Source organism: Dama dama, chromosome 14 (assembly GCF_033118175.1).
Source record: "Dama dama isolate Ldn47 chromosome 14, ASM3311817v1, whole genome shotgun sequence".
In the NCBI taxonomy this organism is placed as follows: Eukaryota; Metazoa; Chordata; class Mammalia; order Artiodactyla; family Cervidae; genus Dama; species Dama dama.
This window is the reverse complement of record NC_083694.1, coordinates 38,773,704-38,790,297: the sequence shown is the minus strand read 5'-3', so window position 1 is coordinate 38,790,297 and position 16,594 is coordinate 38,773,704. Positions and strand designations below refer to the sequence as shown.

Sequence of the window (16,594 nt, the reverse complement as noted above, 5' to 3'; positions counted from 1 at the left end):
AAAGATGGGAATACCAGACCACCTTACTTGTCTCTTGAGAAACCTTACGCAGGTCAAGAAGCAACGGTTAGAACTGGACATGGAACAATGGACTGATTCCAAATTGGGAAAGGAGTACATCAAGGCTGCTTATTGTCACCCTGCTTATTTAACTTAATGTGCAGAGTACATCATGTGAAATGCTGGGCTGGATGAAGCACAAGCAGGAATCAAGATTGCTGGGAGAAATATCAATAATTCCTGATATGCAGATGATACCACCCTTATGACAGAAAGTGAAGAGGAACTAAAGAGCCACTTGATGAAGATGAAAGAGGAGAGTGAAAAAGCTGGCTTAAAACTCAACATTCAAAAAACTAAGATCATGGCATCCGGTCCCATAACTTCATGGAAAATAGATGGGGAAACAATGGAAACAGTGACAGACTTTATTTTCTTAGGCTCCAGAATCACTGTAGATGGTGACTGCAGCCATGAAATTAAGAGATGCTTCTTGGAAGAAAGGCTATGACAAACCTAGATAGCATATTAAAAAGCAGAGACATTACTTTGCCGGCAAAGGTCCCTCTACTCAAAGCTATGGTTTTTCCAGTAGTCTTGTATGAGTGGTAGAGTTAGAGCGTAAAGAAGGCTAATCACCAAAGAATTGATGCTTTTGAGCTGTGGTGTTGGAGAAGATTCTTGAGAGTCCCTTGGACTGCAAGGAGATCAAACCAGTCCATCCTAAAGAAAATCAATCTTGAATATTCATTGGAAGTACTGATGCTGAAGCTCCAATACTTTGGCCACTTGATGCGAAGAGCCAATTCATTAGAGAAGATCCTGATGCTGGGGAAGATTGAAGGCAGGAGGAGAAGGGGACAACAGAGGGTGAGATGGTTAGATGACATCACCGACTCAATGGACATGAGTTTGAGCAAGCTCCAGGAGATGCTGAATGGCAGGGAAGCCTGGCATGAGGCAGTCCGTGGGGTCACAAAGAGTCGTATAAAACTGAGCGACTGAACAACAACAGCAAAGATAATCAAATATATTTTGGCCACATGGTCCAGTTCGTAAATAATAACTTCTTTAAGACTACCATCTTTTAGACTTCAAATTTTTTTAAAAGAATATGAAGGATTATGTAACTATATTTTTGGAATTATTCAAACTCATTCCCTTTTGAAGCCTGGAGGTAAATGGTATTTATGTCAGAACATTTCATGAGACCACTTCTTCTTGGCACTTACAGAACGGTCAAAACTGAAACCAACATTTTCCTGAAACATATCTGTTTTTAGTACATTAGTGTGATCATAAAAGACTGCTGTCCCAGGAGCAGGGGAGTTGGGGTGGGCCTGGAGCTGACACTTGTAGACTGAGCAAACATGTATGGATTCCAAAGGGAGACACTGGGGTTCCAGTATTGGCCAGACAGTTACTAACTAACCCTGAGCAAGTTACTTGACTCTTCTGTGCCTCAGTTTCTTTATCTGTAAAATGGGGAGATATTAACCACCTTGTAGACTAGTTGGGCTTCCCAGGGGGTGCTAGTGGTAAAGAACCCACCTGTCAATGCAGGAGACATAAGAGACTCAGGTTCCATCCCTAGGTCAGGAAGATCCCCTGGAGGAGGGCTTGGCAACTCATTCCAGTATTCTTGCCTGGAGAATCCTATGGATAGAAGAGCCTGGTGGGCTACAGTCCTTAGGGTCACAGAGTCAGACACAACTGAAGTGACTTAGCATGCACTCACGCAGAGTGGTTGTTAAGGATTAGCACGTGTTGAGGACCACATACATGGTACGCATTGTATGTGATGCTCCACTATCCTTATTTAGTGCCAGTTAAAAACGACGTGCCTTCACAGGGTCCCATGTGCAGGAACATCAGGTCATCCATGCTGAGAAGCCCAGGGTAGCACATGGTGGCTTTGAAGCAGAGAGGGAGACTCGCTGGGGTCTATGGAGATGAAGAAACAGGGGTTCCCCAGCGCAGAGACTGGGGGAGGTTGGGGTATCCTGCCTCAGCACCATTTCCTCTGCCCACTGCAGCTGACCAAGAGCATATCAGTGGCAGACCCAGGCAATGAGGAGCAGGGTTTACTGAGCCGCCCAGCTGTGGAGACCTGCCTGGAGAGCCTGCGGCTGCTGGAGGCCAGCCCAGCCAGCAACCCCCCATCCCCCACAGACCTACCTGAACCCCGAGGGACCATGGAGCACACCAACAACAGGATTGGTGAGTCGGCCTGTTTGGGGGGTCCTGGAATGCTCAGGGGGCAGCGGAAGATGGACCCTGAGCCCCTAACAAGGGACCAGAGACCCTGGGGGTGGAAAGCTCAGCAAGGAAGAGGCAGGGGCTCCGCCACTGGCTTTTATAAGTAGGAGATGCTTTTCATGAAGGAGTTAAGCCATTCTCAGGGGTATCTACAGCTTGCTCCGCCTCTTCATCCCAATTTAAATTTCTGTAAACTAGAGGAGCCTGGCGGGCTACAGCCCATGGGGTTGTAAGATTCAGATATGACTTAGCGTCTAAACCACCACCACCAAACCAAGGGTAGTCAATAGTTCTGACTTCCCAGGGTCATTGTGAGAATTTATGAAATGATGTTTGCAAAGTTGTCCTGGTGGGTGCGGGGCTCCCTTTGCCTGGTGCCTGCTCTTATTAGAGGGGAAGTAAACACCATCCAGCCCCCAGCACAGGGCCCCTAAGACGGGTGGAGGGAGATGTCAGGAGAGAGGTCAGCCAACAGCTGCGACTTGGCTGATATGTTCACATTTGGGCACTGCGCTCTGGTCACCTCTCCTGCGGATCGAGTCAGTCCCTCCGTTTTACAATTGGAGAAACATCGGTTCAGCAGGAAGAAGTGATTTCCCCTGGTGCCCCGAACTGCAGCCTCCCTCCAGCCAAGGCGCACCTTCCACTCTCGAGTCTCCTTCCTCCTCCTCCCCTCACCCTGGTACATCAAGAGCACTTCTACCAAAATGGATACTTGCCCATATTATACCCCTGCTTGAAGCCCTCCAGGGAGTCCCTGCTCCCTGCAGTGTGAATTCCAGGCTGCTTTTTCTCCTCCCCACCAGGCTTGCCTGCCTCCCAACCCCGCAGTTCTGCTCCTCCTGCTCAGTGGCAGTTTTCTAATTTTTGGAGCCCTCTCTCACATCTGAGCTTCTCCATGGGAGCTTCTTCCTCACCTGAAATAGTCAACTTCACCTCCTTGAATCTAGTCAATTCTTTTCATTTTTGACCGCACCCCTTAGCCTGTGGGATCTTAGTTCCCTGACCAAGGATCGAACCCATGCCCCTTGCAGGGGGAGTGAGGAATCTTAATTACTGGACTGCCAGGGGAAGTCTTAAATAAATTCCTGATGTCCCAGGACCTTGCGTATTTGCCTCCTCCTCCAGGAAGCCTTCTCTGCCCTCTCCACTCTCCTGTCGAGGAGACACCCCCAGAACCCAGGCCTCTCCACCTTGTGTCCTCAGCTCCCAGCAGTGTGACTGTGTTTGCAGCTTCCTCCCCACCCCACCTGGCTTTGAGCTCCCCGAGGGGCAAGGTCTTAATGGGATCCATCTCTGTCTTCTCTGGAGGGTTAACCATCACTGAGATCATCCCGAAGAGGCATTTGTGATTGTCCTACACAATTCTGTAGCAGGGGTTGGTGGATGGAACTCTTCAGGGCGGGAATTTCAGCTTTCAGCAAGTTTTATTGGAAAAGGATGTATTTTGGGAAATACTGTTGAAGACATCCTCTTGCAAATTTCTTGAGAAGTCCTAGTTTGAATGTTTGAGTCCTTGCTGAGCACAGTGCCTGGAACCACAGGGCTGGGGCTCTGGGAGTGTTTGGCAGGGGTGGGTAGAGGGAGGCACCAGGCTTCCAGCAGGGCTGGGGCATGGGGAGCATGGTCTATAAGCCTGGTCTGTAAGCTTGGAGGAGGTCTTCCTGGAACATTCAGGAGATGGTGAGCCCTCTGTTCTTCTGACATCTCCCTAGAGGAATACCCCCTGGTCCAGTTCCCAAGGGGACCACACTCTGGTTACCCCTCTACCCCTGGGCACCAGGCACAGGGAACCCTGTCCCTTCACTTTCACCAACACCCCTCTGCCCCCAACCAAGACGACTTCCTTGGATGCTGGAGCCCTGAATGGGGCAGGAAATCCAAGCAGCTTCTGGAAGACCCTCTCCCTCCCAGCTGGGGAGCGGACAGCCCTGTGCTGGTGGACAGAGCCCAAGGAATCAGGACCCAAGGAACGTGAGGGGGTTCCCCAGCTTTGGCTGCTTCTACCTGGACAAACACACCCCGCTTCATTCACACCCCTCCTCCTCTACGTCTGTCTGTCTGTCTCTTTCATCTCTGGCCCTCCTGGTTTCTTCTGTGTTTTCCCTCACTTCACCATTACTGGCTTCTGTCTTTTGCTAACCCTTCTGGTCAGGTTCTGCAGGCTTTAGTGGAGGGTGTGTGACTTGAGGCCATGCTCTCTCTTTTGGGGGGTAGGGTGCTCCCAGCCTACAGCTTGTTTCATTCTTGTAACCTTCTCTCTCTCCTAGAGGTATCCAAAACAGAAAAACTGGATTATGCAATGGGGTTGAGGGTGCAGGGGCCCCAAGAATCTTTGGGGGGGGTTCCTGAATCAGAGGGGTGTAACTAGGTTCCCCAGTGAGGCAGGCATCCTGAGCCCCAGCCATCCTGCACCCCACCCTAGCTCTCAAGTTCCCTCTTGATAGCTTCCCCATTCAGACTCCAGAGAGAGTTCTAGGGCTGAGGGGCTGGGAGCTGGCACCCTGCCCTGAGCTCAAGGCCATCAGAAGCTGGGCTGCTGGAGTTTGCAGTTAGCTGATCTGGGTGAAAGCCAGGCTCCCTACTTCCCAGCTTCTTTGGCAGCTTATTTAGCTCCCCTGAGACTCCAAAGCCCTGGAAGCAGGAGGTCAGTGGTGGGGTGGGTAATGCCGCTAACAGGCTGGGCTGGTCATTCATCCATGCAATTCACACAGGCAGCCCTCCTATTTGCTAGGCAGGCACACAGCAATAAGCAATAAACACCAAGATATACCAGCCCCTGCAAAGCTGTCCAGATCTCAGGCTCTTGGCGATTATTAACAGGGTTGAGGTTTCTGTAGGATGTGGTCTGGGTTTGCCTAGACTGAAGAAGTTCCTGGGACTCAGAACTTTGAAAACTGCATCTCAGGAAAACCAAGACGTGTTGCCGCGGCCCCCTTCCCCTTCTCCCGCCCCCACAATCCCCAGATTTCTGCTTTAGGCACGTGAATAGGTGCTGAAAGGGAAGCTGGGCAGGGTGGGGTTTCTTTGGGGATTTCTACTGACTACCTGGTGACCTTGGACAGGTCATTTAACATCCCTGAGCTCCATCTGTAAATGGGGATCGTATAATCATAGGCCATCTACCTTGTGGAAGTGATGCGAAGATTCGGAGGCTAGTGTGTGGGAAACATCCAAGGCGGCATCCGGCAAGGCTAAGCTCTGCCAGTGTTCAGTGGTGCTCTTGATATCAACGTCGTTGTTCCCTGATTTCTCCCCACTTCTTGCTTTCTCTTCTAACCCTGTCCTCTCCTCTTCTGCCCCATCCCTGCAGAAATGTCCAGAAAATCAGGAGCACCTCCAGTCCTTAAGCCCTCAGCAGGCAACTGCTAGCTGTTTTATCTCCTTTGAACCCCAGGACACCTGTGAAGGCAGCGGGGTTTACTGTGAATCAGAGAGGCTGTACGTTCTCCCTGAGGCCACACAGCAGGAGTGGCAGAGCTAGGATGGGGACCCTCCTCTGCCTCCTGGCTTCTGTACAGCTGGGGCCCTGGTCTCCTCATCTCCCCCACCCTTTTGCCTTGCAGAGAACATCTACATCATGAAAGCCGACACCGTGATTGTGGGGACCGTGAAGGCCGAGGTGCCTGAGGGCCAAGGCCCAGCGGGGCCAGCCGGGCCCGAGCTGGAGGAGGAGCTGGAGACGGACTATGCCTCCCACTACCCGGAGCAGGAGACGGAGCCACCACTGGGCAGCTGTGGGGACGTTATGTTCTCGGTGGAGGAAGAAGGGAAGGAGGATCCCTTGCCCACGACCGTCTCTGAGAAATGAGGGCTGGGCTGGGGCTGAGAGGGCAGCTGGGTGCCTCTGGAAGGCCACAGTGCCCCTGGTGGCACCCCCCGGGTGGCAGAGGCCCATCTGGCCTGAAGTGAGATCCCAGCATCCAGTGGTGGACCCAGCCTGTCTATACGGGAGGTCCCGCTGTTCTATACTTGTATCCCCACCCAGCTGCCTCCCAACCCAGACCTTAGGGAGCCCGGGCTTGTGCGTCAGAGACAACCAAGGGGCTGGATCTGAATGACCAGGAGGGCCTGGGCCCCGTGCCTTCTCCTGCTGCCAAGAAGATGCCCCAGAGTCCTGGGTATCAAACACACACACCAAGCAGAGGCTGAGGCCACGAGGCACATCTCCCCCGCCCCCAGACCCCACTTTCTCCATCACTCTGGCCTCAGGAGTGATGCCCTCCAGGCCTCACTGCTGTGCCAGCCACCCCTAGTTACTGTGAGTGGCCCTGAGGACATGGAGCCAATACCTATACTTGTTTCTCCTGAATCAGAAGGGAAGTCAAGTAATGGGGTGTTGTCCGCTTGCCCCATCTTGGCCGCAGCCACAGCGCTGTGCTCTGTGCGGACGTGAGTCCCCAGTCTGGCCTCCAGCCCTGCCTGGGCCACTGGGACCCTCCTAGTCTTGCCAGTCTGTCAGAGTTCTGCAGCCTGTTCCACAGTGGGCCCAGGGCCCAGGGCATGTCGCTGTCCCCGAAGCAAGAGGCATCTGGGACCCAGCTACCTGAAGATTCTCAGCAGCCATGGCGCCCTGGCCCAGACGGAGGCCCTGCCCACCCAGCTGCTGCCTGGAGAAGGGCCCTGCTCTGCTTCACCCAGGGGGCTTCCTTGCTAAATGAAGAAGGGGAACTGTGGGCCCTTCCTGGGTTCTTGCCTGCTCTGTGGGGACCATGTGCTCTGTCTTGGGTCACGAAGATACATCCTTCCCAGATCTGCCAGGTATACACAGATCCTGATGGTCCCAGGCCCAGCCTCGGGCTCCAGCCGCTCAGCGCCTGTGATGGAGACTGGGTGTATGTGCTCCGTCATGTCCGAGTCTTTGCGATCCCATGGACCCCACAAGGTGTGACACCACCAGGTTCCTCTGTCTGTGGGATTCTCCAGGCAAGACTACTGGAGTGGGTTGCCATTTCCTCCTCCAGGGGACCTTCCCCACCCAGGGATTGAACCCCCATCTCCTGCAGCTCCTGCCTTAGCAGGTGGATTCTTTACCGTTGAGCCACTTGGGAAGCCCTAAAGGCGATTTGGGTGTACATGCTCATGTGGATGTCAAAAAGCTCCCTGGTCTCACCCAGACATTCTGCCGGAAAACAAAGAACATTTTGTGGTTTAATCTGGACTTCAGGATTTTTGCGTTTCACAGTAAAGATCCAGTGCCCTGACGTGGGGCTGCGGCATCCTGCTCTCCTTGGGGCTCTCAGACTCAAGTCAACAAACAAGCAGCCTTGGAAAAGGAGTGTGGGCAGATGATAAGTCTGCCGTGGCCCCGGGATGCACAGTCCGGGCAGCCTGAAGGCTGTTGGAATTACCCTCTGGAAGGCAGGCCGGGGAAAGCTGCTGTTTACTCACCAGCCCACTCAGTCTCTGGAGGAAGTTGAGGCTGGGTCAGGCATCACAAGGGTAGTTTCTGAAACCACTCAGATGTTTTGGGGAAAGTTGGAGAGACGCTGGACACTGGGAGAGACAGTTTACATCAGAACCTGATGTTTACATGGGCTGGACAACTGCCAAAATGCCCTTCTCAAGGACAGTATGGGTGCTCTGCACCCTCCCCCCACCCCCAAGGGCTCTGCAGCCATGACCTGAGGATATTGACATATGGTTCACGGAATGACAGGCTCCCTTGCTGTCACAAAATTTTGATCCTTTAAAAATTCATAAGTTCCCTTAGAAAGCAATTGCAAGGCTCAGGAAATTCTCCCTGAGATTTGAGTACATCTGAGCGATCCCTCTCCAGTCAGGATAGGGGTTTCCCCTTTATCTCTGCCCCCAGACACCTAGGCCATCAGCCACTGGGGACAAGGAGCCTCCTGTCTGCTGGGGCAGCCGTTCCCACTGCTGGAGGTTTTTTCCTGTGGATGGAGGCAGACCATTCCTTGTGTAATGCCCCCTCCCTGGTCGGTCCAAGGCCCAGCCTTTGAGGATACTCAGAATAAAGCCCTCAGGTTCCAAGGTTCCCTTTGGGTAGGAGGGATACATGGTTTCCCCACAATCCTTTTTCCCTCTGGGCTGAACCTAGCAGTACCCCAGCTAAAGGGAGTCACATAGTAGCAAAATGAATGCCCCAGCTTGGGGAACCCAGAGAGGACCGGGGGTGAATGTAAGCCTTGGGCTTAGAGTCAGAGCTAGGAAGGTCATTCTGCCTCCCTGGTGTCAACAAAAAATTCATCTATCTAAGAAAGAATTGGAAGACTGTATCTGAGCCAAATGTTAGGATTATAATCTGGGAAGAGCATCTCAGAAAGCTCTGAGGACTATTCCACCCATTAGAAGTCAAGACACAGTTTAAGTTTTTTTGAGACAGAGGGCTGTACATTAAATGACATATCATTGACCGGTTTACATCATCCAGATCTAAGTGCCATTGTGGTGGGTCATGTGACCCCTTATAAGACCAAGAAGCAGTGCCGTGTTTTAAGGAGTTGTCTTGTTGATGCTATGAGTACGTGACTGGTTGAGCTGGTGTTCCTGCCGATGAAAGTCTGGTTTGATGCATAATACAGATACACAATGTAGTGGGGGGGAAGAGGGGAAGCCAGATGGCAGAGAAGAATTCTTATGTTTAAATTTCTCTTGCCTTGCCATAAAAGATGAATTTTATTTCACAGCTTGTCACACTCAGGGGCAGTCTAGGGCCTCCTCTCCACCACAGGTAGCCAGCCCGAAGCCCGGCTCTGACTGTGTCTGCCCTGGGGGCTGGAGGGAGGTGACCTCGCCCGCCCCACCTCCAGGACTCCAGCCTACACCCAGATCTCACAATCAACTGGGCCACTAAACTAGCCGCTGCCTGTCACGTGGTCCATCTGAGAGCCGGAGGACGTTTCCCTGCCCTGCCTGCCCAGCGACGAGGGATCCTGCCTTCACTTCTGGTCATTCTGATGTCCAGGTGGGCAGATGGACAAGGCCCCTGATGCCTAGAACTGCAATTCCCAGGCTCTGAGGAGCCGGCCCACACGTGCTCACCCCTCTTCCTGAACAGTTGTAGTCAGGGAGTGACAGTAAGTGATGTGTATTGCGGAAACTATTGCATCAAAGAAAATCCGTTGTTTCCCAAGGCTGTCCTATAGGTTGCAAGCTACTGTAAGGTTCTTAGAATCTCTAAGGTCAGGGTCAGTCCCTAAGCGAGAACAAGGGACTGAATCTCCAGAGCATCGCTCCAGCCACAAGAGCCTAAAGAAGGTGTCTTAGATGTCCTCTCTGTCTGTGGTCACTGGGACCTGATTTTAAATAAAAATCTATGCAGAGATGAGAGGTGGCTCTGATCAAAGTTCCTTGGGTACCTTCTCTCCTCCACCCATTCCTTGACCCTCCCTGTCCTCTAACATGTAGCAGTGGGGGAAGTGCAAGGTAGGAGGTGCTAGGGCCAGGATGAGTAGGGGAAGGGATTCACAGTCAGGGCCTGAGAGAAAAGCTATAATGTGTCAGTACCCTTGACTGGGCTTCCCAGGCGACTCAGTGGTAAGGAACCTGCCTGCCAATGCAGGAGACGAAAGAGAGGCAGGTTTGATCCCTGGGTCAGGAAGATCCCCTGGAGTAGGAAATGACAACCCACTCCAGTATTCTTGCCTGGAGAATCCCATGGACAGAGGAGCCTGTTGGGCTACAGTCCATGGGGTCACAAAGAGTCGGACACGACTGAACACGCACCCTTGACTGGAAGTCGAAGTGAGCATATTGAAAGCATCAAGGGAAGCTCCTTGGACCTTAGGGAGAAGGTGGCCGAGCCCATCTTGGGCTCCTACACCCCACCCCTCTGGGATCCCATAACCAGGTCAGTGAGCAAAGTCATTCTTGTGTCAGATCATGCTCTGTGCTACCTAAACCTAACCCCTAATCTGGGGACTCGCAGAAAGTCCGGAGGGCACGGTCAACTCTAGCCAGGTGGTTTGAGAGGGCTTCCTGGAGGAGGTGCCTTTTAAGTTCTACCTAAACATGACCTGCAAATATCCCAAAGAGGCAGACGGGGGATGGCAAATGCCAAGGTCCTCAGGTGGGAATCCTGGCCCCAGGGTTCAGGAAGCACACTCCCTGGTAGAGCTTAGTGATCAGGGCAGAGAGGAAAGGGAGGTAACAGGGCAGCAACCGGGTCAGATCCTGGAGGGCCTGGTAGGCCATTGTAAGGCCCTTAGATTTTATCACAAGTATGGTTAAGAACACAGTCTGCATTTCTTTCTGTTTTCCTCCTATTAGAACAATAAACATCCTGGTATTATCTCAGCCATGGGCATGAAAGGCAAATGAGGGGCCTCACAGGTTGTTTTGACCTACTTCAGAGGGAAGCCGGGGAAGGAGGCAGTAGTAGCTGGTAGCCAGGAAGCAATTGGATGTGTTTTCTCAGAAGGAGCAGAGAACTGAGACCACATTCCCGGTTAACATCGCAACAGCGGTGCACCCTCGGCTGATGTCACCGCAGGGGGAGGAGGGGGGAGGTAAGGAGTCTGTCCAGGTTCCTCTTTCTCTGGGTGTCTTCCAGGAGAGGAAAAACCAAGCCAAAAGACCCTGGGGAGGCTAGAGGCGTCTGTGTTTTGGTGTGGGGCATGGGTCATCTTAGCGGGAGGCCCACCCTTTCCTCCCTAGCCCTCCAGCACTTGCCTCTGTCTCATTTCATTACTCTGGCTGCTGATACAGCAAAGGGGATGGGCCCATCAGACTTCAGCCTCCAGCCCAAAGCAGTTCCCAGCTCCTTGGCCTCTGGGAAAGCTCTCAAGGGCTTTCAGCTTCGGTTTCCTAATCTGCAAAATGGGCATAATAATTATTTTCCAAGTGGCTTAGATGATAAAGAATCTGCTTGCAATGTGGGAGACTCAGTTTCAATCCCTGGATTGGGAAGATTCCTCTGGAGAAAGGAATGGCTACCCACTCCAATATTCTTGCCTGGAGAATTCCATGGACAGAGGAGCTTGGTGGGCTACAGTCCATGAGGTTGCAAAGAGTCAGACTCGACTGAGTGACTAACACACACACTCAAGATGGTTGTGAGCTTCACCAGTAAGACAGGTAAAGAGTTTGGTGTGGTGCTGGGCATATTTCCTGTTCAGCAAATGATATTCATCATATGCAGCATTGTATGAGCTTTAGAGATTACCCAAGACTCTACTTTCTTTACATATTTGGGCTTCATAGTGATAACTGAAAGATAAAAATTGGCTGAGTATCAGCACTATGTTTTATGAATTGAGGGTCAGAGAGGTTAAGCCACCAACCCACTGTCACACAGCTGGGAAGTGCCAGAGCTGGAATTCAACACTTTAACTCTGGCTGCCTCTATGGTTGGGGCTATGTTCACATTACAGTTAACATCTGGCAATATGCCCTCTGGGCCAGTTTCCTTTAGAAAGGTCAATTTTTTTCCTCTTTTATGGGGAGGCAGAGACAGTTGCACTTTCCTGGTGGCTCAGATAGTAAAGAATCTGCCTGCAATGCCAGAGACCTGGGTTCAATCCCTGGGTTGGAAAGAGCCCTTGGAGGAGGAAATGGCAACCCACTCCAGTATTCTTGCTTGGGAAATCCCATGGACAGAGGAGCCTGGAGGGCTACAGTCCATGGGGTTGCAAAGAGTTGGACACGACTGAGCGACTGACACACACAGGGACAGTTGCTGAAGACTGGGTAAACCTTCCTGAGATTAAGTGGCTTTCTGATGCTTCTGCTGACCTAGCTGGAGTCTTGTTTCTTGAAGATGCTGTCCTTAAGGGTGGTCTGATTCTGAGGTCAGGGTTGACCCAAGGTTGGGACAGAAGGCTGGGAGGACAGGCAGAACAGAGAACCTGTGCTGGAGAGCTGTGTAATTGAACAGTAACCCCTTGTACCCACACTCTGCCCCATCTCAGGATCCCTGAAAGGGAGGCAGATCAAGAGCATGCCTTCCCATTTTACAGAGGGGAAAACTGAGCCCCATAGAGGTAAACAACCTGCCTACCGCCCAGTTTGGTGCTTTTTGGCGGAGACAACTTTAGCTGTTCATTGGGACTTGGTGCGGGATCTTAATCCAAATGAACAGTAATGATCACTTGATGATTTTCATTCTTTTTCTTTCTTTCTTTCTTTTCCTTTCTCCATCCATCAGTCCCTCCTTCCCTTTCTTTCTTTCCTTCTGTCTTTTTTTTTTTTTTTTAATTGGTGTTAAAATGAAAGTAACTGTGGTAAATGACTTGGGTTCTTATTTATAAGACAGGTTTGCAAGAGCCAAAATGGTCCTCATAATCAGACGAGAATATTATAGGTAAAGGGCTTTGCAGCTTTGAGGGTATCTGGACTGTGCACAACCCTACGCTTAGAAGGACCCATGCTTGGTTTAATGCTCTGCTATCCCTGTCTGAAAAATTAATAATTTTTGAACAAGGAGCCAGTGTCTTCACTTTTCTCTGGGTCCCCAAAATTCCATAGCCGATCCTGCTTAAGGGGCAGGGAAACCGTCTGTTAGGAATTGACTCTATGCCAAAATGCTTTATATACATTACCACTTAACCTCACAGTGACTGTTCTTATAGATGAGCTGGCTGATCCCCATTTCTCAAAAGTGTTGACAGGCTAGTAACTGACCTTAACTGTCCTGGTTATCTCTTACAACATCATGAACCACTTTGAAACTTAGTGGCTTAAAATACCACCTGTTGCTTATCTTGCTCATAAGTTTGCAGTTTGACCTGGGCTTGGCAGGGGCACCTCAGCCCTGCTCACAACAGCACTAGCTGGCACGGGGAACACACTTCTGAGATGGCTGCAGGCTGGTGCTGCCTGTGGCTTTTTCTCCATGGGCCTTACCTGGAGCTGCTTGAGCTTCCTCACAGCATGGTGGCTGGGTTCCTACAGCAAACAACTGCCAGTAGCAAGTGGAAAACTGACATGTTCATAAAATCTGGGTCCAGAAATGGGCATAGCATCACTTTTGCCATGTAATATTTTTTAAAAAGTCTTTATTGAACTTGTTACAATGTTGCTTCTGTTGTTTCTATATTTTTTCTGTTTTTTTGTTTTTTGCATGTGCTATCTTAGTTCCCCGACCAGGGATTGAACCCACATCCTCTGCACTGGAACATGGAGTCTTAACCACTGGACCACTAGGGAATTCACGTCACATACTATTGGTCAAGCAGTCACAGAGACTAGATTCAAAGGGAGGGAATGTCGACTCCCACATCCTGATGGGAGTTCAGAGAATTTTGTGATCTTACTATGTGCCAGGCTGTTGCTGCTGCTATTTAGTCACTCTTTGCGACCCCATGGACTGTAGCCCGCCAGGCTCCTCTGTGGGATTCTGCAGGCAAGAATACTGGAGTGGGTTGCCATTTCCTCCTCCAGAGGATCTTCCTGAAGCAGGGATCGAACCAGCATCTCCTGCACTGGCAGGCGAATTCTTTACCACTGAGCAACCGGGGAAGCCCCATGTGCCAGGTACTGGGTTTAATTTGATCGTTACTGTTCCCAGCATTGCCTCAAGGAAGCTAAATAACCAAATCCAAGTTTGTCTGGACTGTGGGGCTGACCTGTGCATTTAGGAATCCACACAATCAGAATGTAGCAGGGCCAGAAGCTGTCTGACTCCAGAACATTTAAGGCTTTTGAAATAATGGTTCCCCAGATGGAAAAGCCAAGGCTGCAAGAGGTCTTACTGGGCCTCCCCCTCAGGGTGGGTGCAGGGTATGGCACCTTCTAGGGCAGGAAGGGGCCCCTGGGCTGCACGGAGCCTGGTCAGGAAGTCACAGAGGGCTGTGGGCAGATTATGCAATAACAGGCTGTCTCAGGGACATTGTTTTTCACTGAGATGACACTTCACTCAGGAAATACCCACAGCCTTGGCAGGTGTCGAGGGAGGGCTCCTCACTTGTGGTGGAAGACCCCCCAGTGAATGAACATGGCAGTGAGGGACTCTCTAGGTAGACCGGGTCCTCTGGGCCACGTGCATTCGTCAGAAGTTCCCTAAGAGCTGCTCTGAGTCCCTGCGAGTTGGGCTCAGACAAAAGAGATTTAAGATGCCCCATCCTTGCCATCCAGGAAGTTGCACATTCGTTAGATAATAAAACTCAATTATTGAGGTTTCTGGGGCTATCTCATTTAAACCTCACAATGCTCTAGGAAGTGGTAACTATTATTATCCCTATTTTACAGGTGAGAAAACCAAGGCACAGAGTACTTAAGTCATTTGCCCGAGGTCAAACTTGGGCTATGGTTAGAGTCTGAGTTTTCAACCACTTGGCCATGCTGTTCCATTGTAGCTCAGCCTAGGGTCACCACTGTGCTGGGGCCCCAACCCAGAGTCCCAGGCACTTCAGAACACTGTTTAGACATCTTTGATGTTCAGTCGCTAACTCATGTCTGACTCTTTGTGATCCCATGGACTGCAGCCTGCCAGGCTTCCCTGTCCTTCACTGTCTCCCGGAGTTTGCTTAAATTCATGTCCATTGAGTCAGTGATGCTATCTAAACAGCTCATCCTCTGCCACCCCCTTCTCCTCCTGCCCTCAATCTTTCCCAGCATCAGTGTCTTTTCCAATGAATCAGCTCTTCATATCAGGTGGCCAAAGTATTGGAGCTTCAGCTTCAGCATCAGTCTTTTCAATGAATATTCAAGGTTGATTTCCTTTACAGTTGACTGGTTTGATCTCCTTGCAGTCTGGGGGACTCTCAACCATCTTCTCCAGCACCACAGTTCAAAAGCATCAATTCTTCAGTGCTCAGTCTTTTTTATGGTCCAACTCCCACATCTGTACATAACTACTGGAAAAACCGTAGCTTTGACTAGACGAAACTTTGTCAGCTAAGTTATGTTTTTGCTTTTTAATACACTGTCTATGTTTGTCATAGTATCTTTAGGGCTCAGTAAATGTACAGAGAATGGAGTTTGCCTCCTGGCTTCTGTCCACCTTTCCTTTTCAAAGCCCAGCTCCAACCAGGTCATTCTCTCGCAGAGCCTTCAATAATTCCCCAGTACCTACAGGCCAACGTCTGCCAGTCTGGCCCTCCCAGGCATGTCCTGCTGCCTGTCACAGCTCCTGTATCCAAAACCCCTGTGAAACCCAACTGTGTTCCTCCCAAGTTACCAAATATGGAGGTCACATCCCCACCAAGAAATCTCTTCTCAGCATCCCAACTCCCAAACCTCCACCCTCAACTTTCTCTTCTTCCTTCAGAAAGCCTTCCAGGACCACCCAGGACAGGGACATCTGTGTCCTTTACGTTCCCCCAGCACTGACTATGAAGAAGGTTGGAGGCCTAGTTCCAGAGGGCACATACAAAATATTTCCAGGACTTCCCTGGTGGTCCAGTGATAAAGAATCCACCTGCCAACGTGGGGAACAAGAGTTTGATCACTGAATCGGGAAGATTCCACATGCTTTGGGGCAACTAAGCCCGTGAACCACAGCTACTGAAGCCCATCCTCCCTGGAGCCTGTACTCTGCAGAAAGAGAAGCCACTACAATAAGAAACCCACACATTGCAACTAGAGCATTGCCTGTACTTGGTGCAACTAGAGAAAGCCTATTTATTCATTTTTGTAGCCAAAAATGAATAAATAGAGAAATAAAATTTTTTCCAAGTACTGAAAATCTTAAGAAATTTCTGTATGAAAAGATGAATTTGTTCATGGATTCATTCATTCAGCCCCTCATTTTGTCGCTCAAGCAACAGATCTGTACAGGGCACCTACTATGTGTCAGGAACCATGCTGAGGAATACAGTGTGGCTGGGAGGGGATGGGGATCCATGGAACTGCTCTCAAGGAGTCAAAGCCTGACTGGGGAGATGCGTCTGAGGTCAGGTGACGGCTGTGGGTGTGGTCTTTGCTGTGACGGAGGTAAACCCAGGGCTCCCACTGTGTGGTCTCTAACCCAGGTGGTGGATCTCCACTTCCTCCTCTGCAAATTGGACTAAATAAGCATCTATCCCAAAGAGAAGTTGCAAGGATTAAATTTATTCATTAGTTTGTTAAATAAATATTTATTGAGCTCAAACTGTACGTGCTGCTGGTTCCTGGGGACCCAACCTTGCCCTCATGCAGAGGGACAATAAAAAGCATATGAGAGGACTTCCCTGGTGGTTCAGTGGTTAAGAATCCACCTGCCAATGCCAGGGTCATGGGTTCGATCCCTGGTCTGAGAAGACTCCACATGCCACCGGGCAGCTAAGCCCATAGTGAAAGGCACTCAGTTGTGTCCAGCTCTCTGTGACCCCAGGGACTGTAGTCTGCCAGGCTCCTCTGTCCATCAAATTCTCCAGGCCAGAATACTGGAGTGGGTTGCCGGATCAAATCCGATCCCTGAATTGCTAGCAGATTCTTTACAGTCTAAGCCACC

The 16,594-nt window shown here is 50.7% G+C and overlaps 1 protein-coding gene across 1 annotated transcript in view; it reads left to right on the top strand.

Annotated features, from left to right (window-relative positions):
* Nucleotides 1-16,197, top strand: part of TNFRSF8 (TNF receptor superfamily member 8) — a 78,562-nt gene extending 62,365 nt beyond the window's left edge. The window contains exons 15-17 of the mRNA XM_061160360.1: nucleotides 2,037-2,220; nucleotides 5,826-10,072; nucleotides 15,431-16,197. Of these exons, the coding sequence (XP_061016343.1) occupies nucleotides 2,037-2,220; nucleotides 5,826-6,070 (429 nt within the window). The 3' untranslated portion in view covers nucleotides 6,071-10,072; nucleotides 15,431-16,197. The remainder of the gene's footprint in view (nucleotides 1-2,036; nucleotides 2,221-5,825; nucleotides 10,073-15,430) is intronic.
* The last annotated feature ends 397 nt before the right edge of the window (nucleotides 16,198-16,594 follow it).